This window comes from Dreissena polymorpha, chromosome 10 (genome assembly GCF_020536995.1).
Source record: "Dreissena polymorpha isolate Duluth1 chromosome 10, UMN_Dpol_1.0, whole genome shotgun sequence".
Classification (NCBI taxonomy): domain Eukaryota; kingdom Metazoa; phylum Mollusca; class Bivalvia; order Myida; family Dreissenidae; genus Dreissena; species Dreissena polymorpha.
The window spans coordinates 15,091,488-15,113,254 of NC_068364.1; the positions used below are offsets into that span (position 1 = coordinate 15,091,488).

Genomic DNA, 21,767 nt, shown 5'->3' on the forward strand with positions numbered 1-21,767 from the left:
ACTTCTATGTTAATTGTAACAAGCTAAGATTGCTTACTGGTTCCCAAATGTAATTCCCCAAAACTTCAATGTGCAATTACACGTTTCATCACGATTGGCTCAGGCCAAAAAAAAGTGCTTGTCTGGAACCCCCTGCTTGTTTCCCTTCTTGCCCACCAAATGGCTCATATTCTCAATAAATAACCAGGTTCCAACTTTGTTGATTAGACAAAAATAATGAAGTATATTCAGTAATGAAAAACACACTGAAAGGTCTTAGGAAGATATTTGTATTACATTTAAGGTGACAATAACTTGTATCATATAGAAATGGATTTTTATACTTACTTGCATACTTTTCATTAATCTAACAAAACAGCCTCTCTGCAGTGGTCTGTTGAAGGGTCTCCAGTATCTGAAGTCTTAGTTTCTCTTGTGCAGTCTTGAGTGTCCGCAGGTAATCAACATTTGTTGAGTCCCATTTGACACCAGCCTTCTTCCCTTTCATTTTCAGTTTGTCTCTAGCCTGCATTGGATAAAATTACATCCTATTGATGTATATGTTCTTGTATGTAAGATTGGCATTTAAAGGTGAAATGACTTTTTAAAGTAATTATTTTATACACCCATTAGGCAAAGAATCTATAACATGCATTAATCTTTGACCATTTAAAAAACTACTTGTCTGGGGGTAATTTACATATCGTATTTTTATAAGTGGATAGAGTTTAATTTGCCTTACTTAGAGGACAGAAATAGAACAGAATGTTTAGATAAATAAATAAGTATCAAATGGAAAAAGGTCAATTAAAAAAGGCCATGCATAATATATACATGCAATATACCTTTTCTTATCTTTGTTTACATCCGTCGCAAACACACCCCTAAAATTAAGATTTCATAAAATTGTTAGCGATATAATTATATATTTAATATACATAGAGCATATGATTTTTAACCACTGGCCACTACAGGAACATTATGTAAATGTACTATGTATCTAACAAGAGCTGTCAGAGGACAGCGCGCTCGAATATTCAAGTGCTTAACAGTATAACGTAAGACAACATGGGGAAATTGTTCAAATAATTCAATAAGGTCAAGTTAATAGTTCAGGTATATTTTCAGGTGGGGGTAGGGGAGGGGGTTGAGAGGGGGTATAATGTGGGGTGTGGTCATTTATAAGACGATCTTTCAAAAATAAAAAAATGAAAAAAAAAATTTTTTTGGGGGGGTGGGGGGTGGGGGGGCAGGGATTCAGGGTTGGTGCGTGGGGGATGGTTTGGACGGAATCCATTGTGGTATTCATACAAGTGTTGTTTTGTAAAAGTATTCATAAAATCTGATCATAAATAAAGAAGTTATGGCAATTTAACTAATTTATTCTTTTGACATTGAGAGTCAAGGTCATTCAAAGGTCAAGGTCAAATAGAACTTGCCAGGTACAGAACCCTCATGATAGTAAGAAAATATTTGAAGTTTGAAAGCAATAGCTTTGATACTTTAGAAGTCAAGTGGATCTAAACACACAATTTAACAAAATATTCAATTACTAAGACAAAAAAGGGCCATTTATTCTTACAAAATGCTTGCTACAGTTGTCTGCTCTTGTTTATAGATTGGGGTCATGTTGGTAAAGAAGTTTGCAAAATATGAAAGCAAACTATAACATTTGCACGCTCACGCTAACGCCGACGCCCAGGTGAGGAGGATAGCTCCACTATATATATTTCATATATAATAGTCGAGCTAACAACAAAACAAAATCTCCCCAAAAAAACATTCTGAGAAAAAAAGGGTTAAGTGTTATGATTGAAAACTCATTATTCTTGCACATCACAACTTCATTTATTTTTATTTATCCACAAAGAGACTGGATGCTAACTAATAACATTACTTAGAATCTGTATAAAATAACGTAGTAACAAATGCATTATTCCTATTAAAAGTACCTGTATTTGTTAGCTCCTCCAGGACTAGACAATACTCTTCAGCAGGTGACAAGGAGTGATTTTCTGTATTAAAATGTGAAGTGCAAATCATTAAAACACAAAGACCATGTTAAGCAAATTATGTGGCTTGTAAACACTTATTGAATTTCTGTTAAAACAATTGAATGCTGCGAGAAAATGAAAAACTCACTAAGCTACTTATGAATCAAATAATTATCATATAACATACCAGTTGATTTGCTGCGGATACACACAACCCGCTCATAATCTATCCATTCCTGTAGACATTCAGTTGTTAATCCTAATCAACAGAACAATTTAATAAATATTTGTGAACTTACACAGAGAAAACAATAATTATTTTAAATTCATCTACATTATTTAAATGGTTCATTTTGTTATCGGGACATTTATAGTTTTGTTTCTTCTGATTTAACATAAAGTCTTTCAATTCTATATTGTTATGCACAACATTTTGTTTTTTTTTAATATTGGGACAATATTTTCTGAGATGGCAATTAGTCGAATTCTGTCAAGCCAGCAATTAAAGGTGTTCATCTCACAACTGGTATTGACATGTGCATCATTTAATTAAACACTGGAAACTGCAAAACAAATATGGGATGGATATTTTATATAATGACACAAACACTTGTAGAAAATCTGCATTTGTCCATGTTTTCTTACCTGCAAAAGGTTCCAAAATTTCTTGAAGAGCCTCCTTGCTTTTTTTTTCTATATCCTCTGCTCTAGCAAGCTTATCAGGGAGGGAGAATCCTGAATAAGAAAATACCCAGAAGTTTAAATTGTCACAGAAAACTAGCATCCATTTTCAAAAAAGAAAACACCTTTCATGAGAAATTGACAGTCAACACTTCTAACGACTTCGTTGAGGGAACAGTAAACTGCTATCTATCCTTTCTTTAAAAGATTAATTCAAATCAGTGGTAAATACTAGCACATGGAGTTTTGTCTCCATCAGTAAGTAAAAGTTAGCGTTTTTCTTTTCATTATGTCCTCTTTGTTTCACATCATGTTACAAGACTTACAATATAACCCTTTATCTTAGGAATTGTATTATTTACAAAGTCAGCTAGCAAGCCTCTGTTGGTTATGCGAGAAATCAATAAAACCAATGTATTGAATAAGTTCACAATGATTAGGCAAAATTGTGACTTCTATAGTGTTCGATCACAAGGTTTCTCTCTAGTAACATAAGGAAAACTGCCCCCCTCCCTGGCAGCCATGTTTTTTTACTGATTGGGATCATTTGTGAACTCGTCTGAGATATATATATATAACCCTTTACCACTTAGATACGTATTTTCACGCATTTGTAGTTCCTTATAAAATAATATTTCATTGAAGACCTTTCTTACTAGATTAAAGATTTTAAGACTTCATATCTAAACCATAGATACTGATGAGCAGCAAACAGCATAAAACATGAACAGGCTGCGAGTTACTCTCAGGCTTTTCTGGTTTTATGCTGTTTGCACATTGCCTTTTTCACTTTGCTTCTAAGCGGGAAAGGGATAACCAATCTTTTCAACAAGTTTCATGATGATTGGGCAAAAAATGTGACTTATAGTTTTCACAAGCTTTTTTAAATAGATAAATATAAGAAAACTGCCCCCCCCACCTTCGGCAGTCATGTTATTCAACTGACCGGAACCATTTTCAAACTCAACTCTCATATCAAGGAAACATATGTTCTGACCAAATTTCATGAAAATTGGGCCAAAAATGTGACTTCTAGAGTGTTCACATGTTTTCACTATATACATATAGAGAAAAATGTCCTGCCCACTGGCAGCCATGTTTTTTCACCGATCTGGACCATTATCTAACTCGTCCGAGATATCAATAAAACCAATGTTTTGACCAACTTTCATGATGATTGGGCAAAAATTGTGACTTCTAGAGTGTTTACAAGGTTTCTCTATAGCCAAATAAGGAAAACTGCTCCGCCCACTGGCGGTCATGTTTTTCAACGGACTGGAACCACTTTTGAACTCAACCATCATATCATTAAGACAAACAAAGTTACATGAAGATTGGGCATGAAATGTTACTTCTACTGTGTTTACAAGTTTTTTCTTTTTTGACCTAGTGACCTAGTTTTTGACCCGGCACAACCCAGTTTCAAACTCGACCGAGATTTCATTGGGACAAAGCTTCTGACCAAGTTTAATGAAGATCGGACAATAAATGTGGCCTCTAGAGTGTTTATGAACAAATGTGAACGGACGGAGGGACGGACAGACGTCGGACAAAGAACGGTCACAAAAGCTCACCTGAGCAATCAGGTGAGCTAAAAAGCAAAGTATCAATTCATTGATTAATATTTATTTTAAATACTGTAATTGTAAAATGGTGGGATAATTTTCTGTTACAATCACTATTTTTAACATTACCTCATAACAAGCTGGACATTTGGATCCATCATCGTGGATGTTTTCCATTTGGTAGATAAAATGTCGAAATTCATCGGCTGTTCCTCCTACAAGCACTTTGTACAAATCTTTGACCTAAAAATATAACCGTGATTTATCCCATTTATTCAAAATTTATTAAACATGATAAAATATAGAGACAAAACCAACAGTTAAAGCAAGCTGTAAGAACTTAAAATAAACGTTTAAAGGTAAACTAAAGCATACACATAAGGCAATTACACATTGCAATTAAAAATAAGGCTTGTCATAGGATCTGACATATGCCCCCAATGTGGAATATTGTCGGTGCAGTGTGAACTTTTTTGTGAAACTTTTCCAGATGTTAAACTTTGTTCTGTGTTAGCGACTTCAGTATGGTGTTTCCACTTACATACTTATATTCAATCATCCATCCATTCAGCATAATTCCATGCTGTCTGCTCTTAATCAAATTGAATTTGATAATTTTCATATCAAATAATAATGTATGTTAATCTATAAAATTGTTAATAGCCACTATAACACATAGGGTCTTTCTGTAATTATTTGTGTACAATGGTGAGACATACTTTTAAAAAGTAGAGCATAAAAATGGAAGGGGGATGGTACATATTTAACAGAGAGGGGCACAAAAATGGAAGGCTCCACCTCCTGCTTTTCTGATACTAGTATAGCAAATCATTCACATGAATCAGTAAATCAAATATTTATACATAAATTATTTTGTAAACAAGCTTTATTTTATGTATTAACTACATATAAAAATATTATACTTTTGTGTTACTTCAAAAGCAATTCAAACAAAAATCATGTACAAACATACAGGGTGATGAATATATGTCTTCATGTGCTTTGATGTCCACGCGTCTAATGCGGAGCAGAAACTTTTAAATGACACCGAGCTTTCAAGAAGAAGACCACATAACCAGCGCATGAAGTCAAAGTGAAATGCCATGTTTGGAAATTTGGTTGAAGATGGCCACAGGTTGAACCTAATCAAGCGTACAGCTTCAACTTCACACTTGCAAAATTGCAGGGTCTTCAAATGCTGTCGACCTTAAAAAAGATTACAAGGTTTTTAAAAAATACTTATGGTTGTTAACTATAAAAAGTGTTTTAGTAATTGCAAATTGGCAAAACCATGATTTATTGGGATCATATAACTCACTTTAACTTGCAACTTAGTTGTAACCATGCTGGGCATTTCCAGTTGTAATAATTAGTTACTTGGCTTTTAATGACCCAGTTTGATACAGGGTGCATATATTAATATTGGCGAGAATGTAGCTAGATTCCAATATAAGTTGACTACTGTTTAACACAAAGTAACAGGACAGCAAAACAACCTGCAACAAATCTTTCGTACCAAGTTACATTATAGGATAAGAACAATGCAATGATCAGTGTGAGACATGACAAGATCAGAACAATTATCAGCATGAGACATGATAAGATAAGAACAATGATAAGCGTGAGACATGATAAGATAATAACAATGATCTGCATGAGACATGATAAGATAATTACAATTATCAGCATGAACCAGGATAAGATAAGAACCATGATCAGTTTGAGACAAGATCAGAACAATTAGCAGCATGAGATATAAAATATGAACAATTATCAGCATTAGACATGATAAGAACAATGATCAGTGTGAGACAATATCTGAACAATTATCAGCATGAGACATGATAAGATAATAACAATATCACCAAGAGACATGATAAGATAAAAGCAATTATCAGCATGAGACAAGATAAGAACAATTGTCAGCATGAGAAATTATAAGATAAGAACAATGATGAGGGTGAGACATGATAGGATTACAAAATTACCTTTATCATCGCCGACCACGAGTTTTTTCAGGTAAGTAGTGCTACAGGAATGGTCATTCAATTTCCAAGCCTCATCATCATCAATGAAAGAAAGGTAAGCCATGTTCTGTAAAAAAGGGCATTTAAGACAAATGCTCAATAAGCATTTAAAAACACCTGGCAGTTTTAAAGTTCAAGATAACAACAGCTTTTGAGTTTGATGGCAGTTGGAACTGGTTGGTTTTGAAACCATGTATTGAAAAAGACCACATTTGTAATAAACGTATTTGTATGAAGCTCATGTAATGATAATTTTCTAAAATGGTACTTTGAATATCTCTTAACACATTCAAAGATTTTTTAAATACATGAAGTCATACCACTTTAAGAAAAAAAAGTACACTGTCTTAGATGATTTATGTTCAAATTCAATGATATGATAAATGCTTTCTCTTGTATTTGTTAACATTGTACCTTCCAAATGCAGATGAGGATGTTTATGCCTCAACCGCAAGCATGTGAGGCACGTAGTCTCCCATAAACAGCAATCACAACACCTGTACAGTTCATCTGTGGAGAGACAACAATCAGCACATTGTCCCTTATTGGGTGTCTGCATTTGTACATAAGCAGACATAATTTCTGGAGATATACTTTTCCATTCTTCAAGACGTTTGGCCTTTTCAGTATTGTATCTTATATTTTCATCTGCAACGCATACATATCTTTCTTTAATATTTTGAGGAGTTTCGAGTTGACAGTAAATTTTATTGATTATAGACAAATAAGTAGACCTCAATTATTGTATTCTCAGATATTCCAAGTTTTTTTCCATGATTTTGTGAGGACCCTGGCCCACTAACTTTTTTTTTTGAGTTGCGAACTTTTCAATTTTTTTTTTCAATGAGTCGCAAAATTCTGAAACATAATTGTAGTGTGTGTTTTTTTTTTATACATTTCCACACACCCGTGGTATGGGGTACTTTCCCACTTTAATTAATATCATGAGTATGTATCGTACGATTCCCTTATTTTGAGCATGACCTCATTTATATCACTTTGTTTACATTAAGATTGCGGCTCTCATGATGACGTCACATGCATGCGTTCCGAGTATTTTGTTTTACTAACATTACTACGCTTGAAAATATAAACTACAGACACAACTAAAATAAGGAAAAAAAAAGTTAAATTACATTTACAAATCTTACTTCAACTGTTATATTCTAATTGTATGCTGATTACGTTCATGTTTTTGCTACTCATCAATAAACTTGCACAGAAATTGCAGACCACTGCGCTTGTGTAAACACATAATTTCATGTATTTGTTTTATTTTAAAGAAAATTCTTTTACTTTTTCACAATTCCCAGAAAATGTTGCATGGAAAAATCTTTGCAGGTACATCACAAAAATAGGTGACATCCCTTATCCACATGTTCAGTGGGTATACACTGTCTCGATTTGATATTTTTATCAAATTTTTTAATAGTAACACATATGCCAAAATTTTATTTGAACAAATTGCGAACGTTTTTGTTTTTTCCAATTCTTGAGCACTTTTTGTGTGTATATGTTGCTTAACAGAAGATCTACCGATAAAACAGAAACTTGTTAAATGGTAAATAGAAGTTATAAAAAAGTTAAATTAATCTTTCAGTTTCTCTAAATTTGTTCAGTGAATCGAATTTTCTAAGTTTAATTGACATCATGTCTATTGCAATCGAGTACTATAGCTTTTTTAATGTAACCTTTTGACTCAAGGTAGACAACGCGTGTAGTGTATATTATTTGCGGATGTGCATAGACCTATTGACTTTGCGTAGTTTAACACGCTGTAAATAAACAATTTTTACATGGATTTAATGGGAATGAAATAAATTGTTTGAGGTACATCGTTTATTGGGGCAATGTTTGAATTATTTCAGAAATTATTTTATTTGTTTCCTTAACCGCTTGACTGAAGGTAATTGGAGGATATATTTATACTAGCTGTGTGATCTTATAAGGTAATGTCAGAAGTTGTGCGACAATGCTGGGAATTAAAAACAAGAGCAATGCATAACGGGTGCCACACTCGGCTACGGGTGCAGTTTTGAATAAATGAAGGCTTGTCAGATTATTTTTTTTTTTAAAAAGGTTACAGTGACCTTGACCTTTGACCTAGTGACCCCCAAAATAGTTGTGGCACGTAGATCTCATCAAGGTGCATCTACATATGAAGTTTCAAAGTTGTAGGTGGAATCACTTTGATTTTAGAGCAAATGTTAAGGTTTTAGCACGACGCGGACGGCGGACGTCAGACGGCGGACGACGAGCTGGCTATGACAATAACTCTGGTTTTCTCCGAAAAACGCTGAGCTAAAAAATGATCCAAATATCAGTCTGGAATAATAATTAACTACAGATTTTTAAACTTTCCTTAATACTGTATCATTGGTTTTGGAAACATTACTTTGTGAATAGATATATATGATCACACACACCCATAAACCAAGGACAGCTGACATGTGACTAGAGCCGGACGGAGGCTGGAATTAATCTCAATCAATGCACCAATTAGGTTGTTGTTTACTTACCAAATGTAACCGAAGTATCTACGTCTGATACTGAACTGCTATTTGTAGTACAGTTAGCAATTAAGTTTGTTTCTGGTTTCTCATTCTCAATCTGAACTTCTGCAAGTTCTTGTGATTGCGTTCCAAGCTTTTGCCTACTGCCCCACTTCTCGGTGACATGTAGGCCTACTGTTCGCCGGCTTTTCCCCTTGTACACAGTTTTAATAGAAGCTTCCGGATCATTGGCATGATGTTTAGTTAATTAGGCTGATCACTTTATTATCCCATAATTATTTGTATTCTATAATTAAAATAACACAGACACGTTTCTTCCGCGAACGCCGGTACGTCAGCATTATCAGACGATTGACTGTATAAGCGCCTTTCAGAAAGGTATAATTTGCGGCCAGATAAGACTTGACGTAAAGCCGAAGCGCAATCGAACCACTCCAATAGCTTTTAAATGCTTATCACTGCGCAGGCAAATTTAATTAAAAATAATATCATTTGTAAAAAAGAACAGCGATATCTCGAAAATATTTATTCATAATACTACATAACCGGAAACTATATATTTTATATAGTTATTTTAGAAGTAGCACTAAACTGAATTCTCGTCATAGGTATCAAATTGTGCTTAAATCGTGTAATCTGCTATAATTTATTGAAACCCAACATCCAGAGTTCATATTCGTTCGAGCATTTTAAAGGCAGGAAATACAATCAGCTATGCAATAACGGCATAATTCCTCACACGTGGCACACCATTGTCCGCCAAATGAACAAGCACCGTTTAGCGACAGCATCTTTTATTAGTGTTGGCAGTAGTACTAAAATTTTACCGCGGTAGGAAAGGCATCTTTTATTATTAGTAGTAGTAGTCTAAAAAGTCTAATAAGTTTCTACTAGTAGTAGCTAATAAAACAGGATCGGGTGGAAGAGCGTGTATTCGATATGGAAATCGACTAGGAGGCTCTAAGCTTATGATGTTTTTGGTAAACTTTACGTGGTTGTTGATGTCGTATATATTGAGTAAAGATGTATACTAATTAAATAGGCCGTGTTCTGTGAAAAGGGGGTTAAATGAATGTGCGTATGAAGTGTCGTCCCAGATTAACATTTGTTGATGTTGTATTTATTTTATGCTTTCCGGTGGTTTATAGAGAAATATCAGTGAATTAAAACTGATAATTTCACTGTTTCAAACAATGAAAATTATCAGTGAAAATTGTCGATAATTTTCACTGTTTACTGTGAAATGACGTCATTTTTTACGAAATGACGTTATTATCCCAGCGAAATTCTTTAGTTAAACTAACAATGCATAAACTGTGAAAAAAGCATAAAATTAAAAGAAAATTTGTTGGATTAGGTGGATTATCGATTTTAATTCACTCGTGATCATAAAAATATATTTTTTCTATGATCGCTCGTGAATTAAAATCGATAATCCACCGAATCCAACAAATATCCTCTATATATTGAGTAAAGATGTATACTAATTAAAATAAGCCGTGTTCTGTGAAAAGGGGGTTAAATGAATGTGCGTATAAAGTTTCGTCCCAGATTAACATTTGCAGCCCACACAGGCTAATCACTTGGCAACTTATGTCGGTTTTAGTTAATAGGTTTTCATAAATAACATGACAGCCGTTAAATTTATCATAAATCGAACGCTATGTAATATCGCCCTTTGTTTTCTAAAAATCTTTGGCGTACAAAAATATCATGCATGACATGAGATGAGTCACAAAATGTATGAACATTACAATTTTAGAGTTGTCGAATATGGAAGCATTCCGTGCAATAAGAGCTGTGTGTATACATTGAAAACAACAGTGAAATATTAAACGCTGTTTATACCACAACACGTTTGTATTTTAGACTGCGCCCAGCACATTCTAATCACATATCATTGATTGTATTTAGTACAACAGTTGACTACGAAACAGTACTCGGTACATGTACGTATAACTGATAAACTTACATTCTAAGTATATCTATAATGCTGCACGTTGAAGAAAATATATAGCATAACTCGAATACATTACATACCGATAAAACATGTATTGTAAGAAATAATGTATGCGACAATGGTATTAAATCAAAGTACTGGCAGTACTGGTGTGACGATGCTTTTGAAGAGGATGGATATAAAACATCAATTTAAGTTTATCTATATCACCACAATTGTGTATGTTGATACGAACATTACGGTACGATAAAAAATTTGGGTACGAAAACAAATTTGGTACGAAAAAAATTTGCGTACGAAACATTTTTGGTACGAGAAAAAGCTTAGGGGTACGGAGAAGTAGTACCCGTGGGTAACTTGACCCATTGAGCGAAACTGGGAGGCGGGTCACATTCTTGTTCATTAAGTATGGCAATACATTCATGATGATTCTCGAAAGTAGGTATGAGCACATAGCCGGACCATGTGAGCTCAATCGTATGAGCACTTGACTATCCGAGTTCGCCCACGAACATATGGATAAGTTAACTAATAGCGAAATGACCTTATACATGTATATGCTGAAATCTAACAATCGAACGAAATATCAAACATGGTATGTACACTTAGGTGGTTGTGTTATTTCTGTTAGAATATCGTATTCAATATGTAAATTTTAAATGATTGTGCCCGCACTTGAGTTTTTTGCCTTGTTTGAGTCTATACGCGCCTAGGCTGCACCCAGTGTGTGTATTTGTATTTTTCCAAGGTAATGAGTTACCTCCGCGCTGAGGCTGCATAATGTTGGGACCCGGAGTGTGTCCAGCACTCCTACCTAATAAGATTAGATTGACGACAGTTGGGACCCAACCCTTGTGTATACATGTATCTTTAATATATTTATCTTTTGTCACTTATATATACATTTATATGTTTAAATTAGTCCATCTGTGCGATATAACCCCACCATTTGACACCTCAGGCTTCTAATAGTTCTGTTTTTATACGTACTTGTTTCTCGAAATAGCTATCACTCGAAACATTAAATGCAAAACAAAATGATTGCGTCGTCTAATGTGCCTAATAATGACATATTTTACACAATAACACAAGGTGCTGTTCTCTTTAATATCATATGTGTCTTGTTCTGAGAAAACTGGGCTTAATTAATGTACGTAAAGTGTCGTCCCAGATTAGCCTGTGCAGTTCGCAATGGCTAATCAGAGACGACACTTTCCGCTTTAATGGTATTTTTAGTTTCAAGGAAGTCCCTCTTTACCGAAAATCAAGTTTAGGCGGAAAGTGTCGTCCCTGATTAGCCTGTGCGGACTTCACAGGCTAATCTGGGACGACACTTTACGCACATGCATTATGACCAGCTTTCACAGAACAAGACACATATATTCATTATCAGATCGTTTTCCATTAGCAAAAGTGCATCGATAGCGTTTTATACGTAAACGTTAATCATCATTGTTTCATGATAATAATTCATCCGATTGGGGATAATTAAGGGGCTTATTAAGGGACGAAGTTGTTCAATTGCTGATATTGCATATTGTTAAGTGTCCAATTTTTTAACAGACCAATGTGAATCAACCGCGTTATTGATTTTTTTTTCACTCCGATCATGTATTAACCTTTCATAAATTACTATGAGTAATACATCAATAAACGCATTCATAACAAACATCATAACGGCAGTATAGGAATGTACATTTTAAACGTCAATTGTTCAAACGACCTTACAATGAATTCTCTTAAAGAGTCGAATGTATTTCCGTTCGGTACGGCCTATCTGAATTCGGTGTCTTAAACTCTTAAAGATCTAATTGGTTAAACGCGTTTTACTTGATTATAACATCCATTTGAAGTAGTGTCATGTTTAACATACATGAAACAGAGAAGCGACACATTACTCGAAAGTTTCCGGGTCGGTGTGTGGTTGAGTCTGGCAGCGAACTGTAGTAAATACAGAAATGTATTTAGGTTTTAGTATTCTCATGTATTCGAAGCTACTTAGTTTAATCGATAACATAGTATTTATTTAAGTTTAATCAACAATACTAAACTTATAACCGTTGAGTAAATAGATGCTTTGTTTTACGATAATTAAAAATAGTTCTTCCATTATAAAATGATCAGTTTGAGATTGTTACTGTCCTTAATAATTTTATCATGTTTCTTTTTTTAAATTGTTTTTTCTTAAGAGATGAACATGGATTTTGATGTTAGCGACTGTTGCTAAAATTGTGCGAGAACCTCATTATATACCATTTGCAGGTTTCAGATTTGGCTGCAACCAATCAGCACCTTTCAACACCATGAAGCTTATATGGAAGTGCAGCGGCTATGAAATTAAATTACGAGAACTGAAATATTAATACATTTACAATTATATAAACATGTATTATTTACTTATAGAAGTTAAAATTTGCACATTAAAACAATTAGTTTCCGTTACATGCTTTGTAACAATAAATGATGAATAATGAAATTCTGTTGCAAATAGTTCCGTGTGAACTTTCATATTAAAACATACAATTATAAGAACAACAAGCAATGTCTACTAGAAATCATCTTGGAAATGAAGTTATTACGTAAAAATAGTTTTCAAACGGAAAATAATTTCGGACAAAGTTTCGGACATGTGAATTACAATAATCAATAATAGAAATTCACTAAGCGTTATGTTATGAAATTTAGTGAATACAACAGCATTCTTACATAATTATAACCACCTTAACATGTTTTACTTCAAAGATTTTGTATTTTCGTTTAATACACTGACTGATTTCTTAATGGACTTCTTTGCTGGAATTGGTAAATACATGTGTAAGAACCATGGGCAATTTAGATATTGGAAAATTACCTATAGTACACTTATGTTTTATGGAAGTATTTATTTAAACACCTGTACAACATATTTTATTAGTTTATTTCAGTCATATTCACATACATACATGCATCATTTTGTAATACAATGTACTTGGTAATGCTTCCGAGCACTGTCAAACAAACCATAGAACCCTTGCTGTCATACCAAATATTGTAAAATGTTAGCCGGTATGGATCCTTATCTTGGTGTGGTCATTCAAATTTGTTTGACATAGCTCGTTGACATCAGCACATACAAACGACATTCTTTTCATATTTCTACATGATAAAAGGACTGAAATTGACTTTCTAATCATGGCATCCATCCAACTCCAAAATGTTGACACTCAAATTAAAGAAGGATTACTGTCTAAAAAACAGGATACAATAACTTTAGATAAAATTTGACAACGTTGTGAATAGTGCACTAGACATGCTCAGGTAAACAAATCTAAAACATGTATCACCTCTAATCAGATTAGAAGCAAACAGATTAGCAAGTGACTTCCAGCATAGATAAAAGTATAGAAAATGTTAATAAACACTAAGCATTACATAGCATATAAAACATACATTTCTTTAAAATTCATATTTATTTTATATACAATTATTTTTACTGTACAAATGGCTATTTCTAAGTTTCAGTATATTACAACAAGTTTTTGCTAGTAACCTAACCATATCTGGGTGTGTGAAAATCAATTTCATCTTATCTTTGTCATTAAAAGTTTAAAAAAGTATCACATATGGAGGCTGCTTTTTCAAACAGTACTTCTCTATCTACACTATACAAGTGGCAATGAAGTATTACATGCATCTCAGTTTCTATAGTGTTAACACAAAAAGGACATTTTCTTTGATCAGGTGCTAAGTTTTCATAACGTCCAGTTTCAATTCTTAGTGGAGTCACTCCACACCTGAATTTGGCCAGTGCTGATCTATGACTGTATGGCATTTGTATTTTACAATAATGTTCCACAGAGTAATCAGATTTAAAAAGACTATATGTTCTAAGCTTATTTCTACCTGGGCCATTTACAGCTGTTACCCTCGACAAGTCTGTTTCCCAAGATTCAATATGGGTTCGCATTATATTTTCAGACATACCTTGTAGAAACTTTATATGCGAGAATGGCAGATGAAAATAGCCTTCTAAACTAAAACTGTTTAGCTCATTTAACAGTTTTGCACCAATTTTTACATCTAGCATTGCCCTTTTGTAAAGTCCATATACATGTCTTATGGTTTACTCTGTTTTCATTATAATTTAAACATCTATGCCAATGGCTATATATCATCTTCCATTGTTCATTTACAATTGGCTTCCAAGCCATTTCACCCTGTACAGCTGTATTCGGTGTGTACTTGCCCGCGCCCAGGAAGAACCTCATTGCCCTATACTGAATTGCATTGATGCAAGAGTAAGACGTTACTCCCCATACAGAGGCGTCATATGCTATAACAGGGACAACACAATCATTAATTAAATAGTTTAGTGTATACATCATATGCAATACATATGCAATGTTAAAATATTAAAACACAGTTAAATGTGTTATAAAACACACAGACTTATTTTGTTAAGTGTTTATACCCCAAACAGCCAATATATTTATAACAGAATCAAATATAGCCTGTAGCACATCGTGTATAAGGTCTGATTATAATATTAACTTTATGTTTACGTATTCAACAATGTCAATGTTTTCGAAAACAATACATGAATTATTTTGTGTAATGATATCATTCGGAAGTTTGACGGTTACAGTCCATTTGGATTGTCTCGCACGTTGTAGAAATGTAGATCTTTTGTAAGCGTGGAGTACACAACAGGCAACACTAGTTTATTTTTAACGAAATCTTTCCCATACTCGTCTGCAAGGCCTAGTGCATCTATAAGCTTCTCTACCTTTCCATTTATCAGCGGAGTGCAGCTTAAGATATCAACATCTCTATTTGCTTTGAGAACGTCCACAAGAGCTTTGATCAGCAAGGAATTCTCTTTCCTGACTGTGACTTTTTCACTAACGTCGCTTGGCTGATCCACCACCCCTCCTCCCTCGGACGCTGTTGGTATGGCGACATTCGTTTCCGGTCGTAGTGTTGGAAGCCGTTGTGGAAGTGTTGACAGCATCATGAGCTGGTCAGCATCTGTTGGTATCGTCATTGTCTTTAGTTCTACCGTTTCACCAAAACCAAACGCTTTCTTTATTATATTTGGTTGCATGAGATCCAGATCGTCTGCTTGGAAGATGAATACTTTCGGCTTCAGTGCCATGTGTCTACGTTCCTTTACCATACCCATAAAATTCTCTATCGGTACGGCTTTGTCGTAACATTCCACTTTAAGGCACGGAAGTTCGCCCTTTTTGTTTCGTTCCTTGAGGGAGAGGTAAGATAAGAAAACAAAGAAGAAACCGTCATACTTCTCCGCCTCTATTGCTTTCATATACTCATGAATTTCGTCGTGTTTGTGATTTACAAGAAATTCGACCTGGGGCTGTATGGTTAACTGTTCTCTGAAGAATTCGTCTAAAAGCTTCATGTCAATATCTACTTCGCGATTTACAAGTTTCGAATTCTTGTCTACAACCATGCTCTTTAGTTTCGAGTTGTTGGTGGTACCAATGGGGTGGTCCTGAGCTATGAAGGTGACCAGAACAGGTTTACGTATGATATACGTTTCGCTTTTGAAATCCTTGTCAGGTATCGTTCTGATATCCCTATTTTCGTTTTCCGACATGATGATTATTGTCTATAAAAAATATAAATAAAAAAATGTGTCTAGCCGAAATCAACACAAATACCAAATATTTCTGGAAACGGTCACTGAAATCTTAAGATGCAGGACAATATTATATTGCGGCGAGTTCTTGTACATTTTGCCATTTAGTTTTATCTGCAAACAAAGAAGATGAAATTAAATACTACATGAAATAACAGCAATTACGTTGCTTTAAGTAGCTAACTGAAGGATAGCGTGACTAATGGTTTTAAGGACATTTATCAGATCTCCATTTTATTTGCATCTTTATAAGGCTCAATGTAGTTTACCTGTGGTCATTATGACAAAAAAATAACATCTTTACACGGGTAAAGAACTACTCGCATATTTCCTTTTCCAAAGATATAGCAGTATGTTTTACAACCCTACTCCGTCCTATGAGCAAAAGGTTTTTGAAAAGAATATATCCCCAATATACTTTTGCCGATCCTAAATTAATGCATTTTACTGTATCAATGTATCACACGAACCAAAGTTGTTGTTTTTTAATACTGCTACAGCTGGTGTTTCTTTAAACCGATATCGTGTAAGTCTCCCAAAGGCTCGTTTGGCTTATTTTCCAATGTCTTTATACACTGTTTAATAATAACCGGTGTCGCGTGAAAGCCATATCACGGAACATTGAAATGTAAACACAATCTTAAAAATTATTGAGTGCTTTCAACCTTAGCATTTTTATTTTACATCAATCTTTAACTTTACGGTCATCGGTTTGACAAATCTCACACTTGTCATGTAAAATCAATAATACTTATGATTTGTCTTTACAATTGCACGGGCTTGAATGTTTTACAATAACTCGGTTTTTTGTTAATTTGTTAATAATTGATCGTGTTGTAATCGATCTCTCCTATTGGAGTATAGTGTTTAACCATTAAGGTAATTAGTCATTGAATTATATTGCATGTAACTATGAATGAATTTGAAATTGAAGAAACAGTTACTAGCGGTTGCCTGTAAGTCCTTCATGTACTAACGCCACTGTATTAAGGACATTCTGATGTGAAAATATTTACGAGATTAGCCAAGCCTCTTTAAAGGAGTTCAAAATACAAGCTTGGTAATATACGCACGGATGGACAAACGTACGTATGGGCAAGTGCTTAATAATTCTTCTCTATCCATGGGGACATAATTATGCCTCATATACAATTATATTCCATAAATTAACATGAGTATAATTTCAAATAACTAGTATCAAATGGGATACAGTGTCAATCCCATCACTTCTTTAAGATCACTAAGAGAATATATCGAATACATGTATATCCTAATGTCGATATAGGATATCGAAAGTAGGATAATATTTCAATAACTGATCAGTGAAATATTAGGGCTCTGAATTAAATGTCTTTATTTACTAAAGTACTTGAATGTGTTTCTTTAAATTCAATGCTTGTTTTAAATAAGAATATGAATATGCTAATTATGTGACCTCATGTAGAGACATCATGTTTAATGTCAATGAATTGAAATCGAAAATAGAAATACTATTTTGACTACAACTATGTAGACATACAAGTTTATACTGTTCGTCGAAATGTTTGCTTTCAATACAACGCGTGTTAATCCCGTCACTTCTTTAAGATCACTAAGAAAATCGAATACATGTATATCCTAATATCGATATAGGATATCGAAAGCAGGATAATATTTTAACACTGATCAGTGAAATATTAGGGCTCTGAATTAAATGTCTCTATTTACTTAAGTACTTGAATGTGTTTCTTAAAATTCAATGCTAGAATTAAATAAGAAGATTAATATGCACATTATGTTACCTCATGTAGAGAGATCATCAATGTGTTAACAAACGATCTTTCAGATGACAGTAAAACGTAGTGACGTCACCATCTATGTATAGAATTACGACATCATGTGCAATGTCAATGAATTGAAATCGAAAGTAGAAATACTATTTTGAAATCAACTTTGTATACCTTCAAGTTTATACTCTTCGTCGAAACGTCTGCTTTTAATACAACGCGTGTTAATCCCATCTCTTCTTAAAGATCACTAAGAGAATCGAATACATGTATACCTTAATGTCGATATCGGATATCGAAAGTAGGATAAATATTTAAATAACAATGGTTTAATGAAATATACGGGCTCTGAATTAAATGTCTCTATTTACTAAAGTACTTTAATGTGTTTCTTTAAATTCAATCCTAGAATTAAATTAGATTATTAATATGCACATTATGTGACCTCATGTAGAAACATATCATGTGTAATTGCAATGAAATGAAATCGAAAGTAGAAATACTATTTTGAATACAACTTTGTATACATACAAGTTTATACTCTTCGTCGAAAAGTCTGCTTTAATACAACGCGTGCATTTACAAAGATTACGCGTTTAAGTAACACATTTAATACGAAAAGTTAAAATAAAACGTACGTTATCTTAGAGTGTGTATTCCAACAATAAACACATCCGCTTTCCACTTGTCTTATTATTATTGTGTCAATCGTGACTTATCGACAATCTCCGGAATGCTCCGTAAGATGAGGTTTTATCTATAGCCTCTTAACTTTAGGATACGGTAAACGTTAAGAGTCATAGTTATTATTACGGACACGTTTTGGTACCTTCGCGTATATGAGATTGCACGACGTTTTGGCAGTACATATAGTTGTTGATAACACGTTAAGTACAAGTTGCATATAGTTTACGAATAATGAAACACTAAGGAAGGAACGCGCTAGAGAATTCTTCATGTTTATTGTGAGCAATAACCTCTTATTATATTACTGTTTTTAGTGTTTGTTTAATACATGCTAATACCTTTTATTATATTAATGTTTTGAGTGTTTGTTTAATACATGCTTTCCCCATGTTGTTGCTGTATAAAGTGGGTTAATTTCATAAAAACTAAACTAGTTATGATAAAGTAAGCTTTTAAGTTGATACCTCGCAGTGCCGAAAAAGTTTTTCGATTAAAAGGTACTTCTAAATCACCAACTTAGTAAAGCGGTAGGCTTACTTCATGTACATCATGTGCCGGAGTGTAACAGCCGTTAAAATTGTGTATGTGTTAAGTCTACAAGTGGCTGTAAATGTAAGAGTTGATTAATAATATCCTTTTATTGTTTATTTGATTACCTCTGAAATGCATGTAATTGTTGCTGTAACAGGTGTGTTCATAATTTTTATCGCAATCGCTTCTAATAGCATGCCTTCATCGTTTTAACAATGCAATACACTCGACAGATGTTTTACAATAGTGACTGATAAAGGTGATCAGAAAAGGGAACTTGACCACATCAGGGGAGCACTGAAAGTGTGCGGTTATCCACAATTGACAATAAACAAAAGGGTTAAAGATAGTCTAGGATAGCCTACCCCCCCCCCCCCCCCCGAGAAGTGCCATCTCATTTTTTCACTGGGCGGATATTAGCCCCCTAACTGATTTTATTGGACGGAGAACTGGAGAACTGCCCTGCTGCTGAAAAATAATGGCGAAGAAGTGCCCTCTTGTCAGAATTGATGATCCGGAGAAGAGCCCCCTAAATAAAGAAATTTCGCGGCGAGTAAAGGCGATATATAGAGCGAATATTACGATGAAAAAAACGCCAGTAAATTTCTTGCTAATATGGCTGGAAAGTGAGCGGAATTTAAAAAATAAATACAAGCAATAAAGGGTATAAAACAGCGAAAAATACCTGCCTCGGCATGGACGTCGCCATCTTGATAATCCAGGCTTTCCAGCTTGTCTTAAAAAACTAGGAGAAAACTAGGAGTGCTCTGAACAAAAAACTAGGGGAAAACTAGGAAAAACTAAAAGGGTTTATGAAAAACTAGGAGTATAATCATAACAAATCTTGATGTTCAAAACATAGTTCCAATAGCAATCAATCATTACAAGCTGTTTGTAATTAAAATTGAGGGCAACTCTCCGGGCTGAGCACCTCTCCGGGGGGGGGGGGGCGCCTCTCCGGATACCAGTTAAAGACACTGAAACGAAGATATCAGAAAAAACAGGAGGGGAATGGTAAAAGGAGGAAAGAAAGGGATAAAACCAAGAACAGGTCGAAGGGTATGGTAGTCATTCCTTATGTGAAAAATGTATCTGAGGTACTGGCGCGAGTCTACAGAAAGCACAACATAAGGGTAGCAATGCGACCACACAGCACTACCAGACGCTTGCCTGTACACCCTAAGGACAAGACGCTGACAGAAGAGGTGTGCGGCTGTGTATACAAGATCCCCTGCAAGAATTGTGAAACTGTGTACATAGGAGAAACAGGTCGCAAACTTGGAACTCGGATCAATGAGCACAAAAAAGAGGCCAACAAAGCCCGCAAGTTTTCACGCGGTCAGGAAGGAGAGAATCGGAAACAACAGTGCAGTTATAAACCATATAGCGAGGCACAACCATGTCATTGCCTGGGAAGGGTGAACTTGAAACTTGCACCTTGAAAGGGATAGATAAGGAAAACAACACCGCACTCAGAGTACTTAGGGAATCGGTAGCGATAGCTAAGGAGAGACGGGTGATAAACAGGGACGAGGGGGGGGGCTATCAACTGAGCCCCATCTACAGGCCTTTAACTGCTGGGAACCAGTCCGGCAGTAAGCCCGCCCTGTGACATTCACTTCTCACGAAGTCACTGTCTGATGAAGATTCACAAATGGTAAATCAAATCTGTCACAGTATGTGAAAAAGATTCTTGGAATGTACATAGAAACTGATAAATAATACAATACAGGTTTCACAATACGTTCTCATTTAAATCTTTAAAATGTTAAAAACACATTAATGTTGAATTAAAAGAATCATTTAAAGCGGCATGTCGACGATATTTCACCCATCAGACATGCATATAGCAAAGCATTGTATTATTAATTTTATATCAAGAAGCTAAAATATATCATAATATATATTATATGCATGTATGTATGTATAAATATGTGCTTTTAAGCCAACTTAAATTAAAACCTAACATTACAACAGTTTATTATATTAATCGTGTGTATTCTTACATCGGAACGTCATGTATATGTTTTTATATCGATTTTACTGAAATCTGTACATTATTGTATCATTATAACAATCATTATATTTTTATGAGCAATTAATCATAACAAGATATGTGTGGTAAGCTACCATTTAACAAGCACTTATTTCATGGTCGTTTTGTAAATATAAAATCGTGTTCTGGGAAAAAAGTTCTTAATGCATATGCGCAAGTGTCCACAAAGACTAATCAGGGACGATACTTTCAGCTTTTTCATTATTTGTTTTAATTGTTGTAAGGAAAACTCTTTATATTAAAAAAAACCTGTTAAGGCGGACAGTGTCGTCCCTGATTAGCCTGTAAAGACAGCACGGGTTAATCTTTGACGACACTTTACGAACATGCATTAAACCCCGTTTTCTCAGAGCGCGGCTCAAATACA

General features: G+C 34.4%; 1 protein-coding gene across 5 annotated transcripts; it reads right to left on the reverse strand.

Moving 5' to 3' along the window:
- Window positions 1-15,054: 15,054 nt before the first annotated feature.
- LOC127848877 (uncharacterized) lies at window positions 15,055-18,827 on the reverse strand. Of its 5 annotated transcripts, none has more exons than XM_052381541.1 (3): window positions 18,658-18,818; window positions 18,301-18,376; window positions 15,055-16,330 (listed from the first exon to the last, which is right to left on the reverse strand). In XM_052381541.1, the coding sequence occupies exons 2-3, from the start codon at window positions 18,358-18,360 to the stop codon at window positions 15,338-15,340; spliced, it is 1,053 nt and encodes a 350-aa protein (XP_052237501.1). In that variant the 5' UTR covers window positions 18,361-18,376; window positions 18,658-18,818; the 3' UTR covers window positions 15,055-15,337. The 5 variants fall into 5 exon arrangements, with proteins under 5 accessions (XP_052237501.1, XP_052237500.1, XP_052237505.1 ...); XM_052381540.1 differs by having other exon boundaries at window positions 18,765-18,805; XM_052381545.1 differs by lacking the exon at window positions 18,301-18,376 and having other exon boundaries at window positions 18,765-18,827.
- Between the last annotated feature and the right edge of the window lie 2,940 nt (window positions 18,828-21,767).

Excerpts from the sequence above, each read along its gene's own strand:
- LOC127848877 (XM_052381541.1), bottom strand. The coding sequence starts at position 18,360 with ATGGGATTAACACGCGTTGTATTAAAAGCAGACGTTTCGACGAAGAGT. Across the intron at positions 16,331-18,300 it reads CGAAGAGTATAAACTTGAAG|ACAATAATCATCATGTCGGA; the intron begins GTATACAAAGTT and ends TATTTTTTATAG.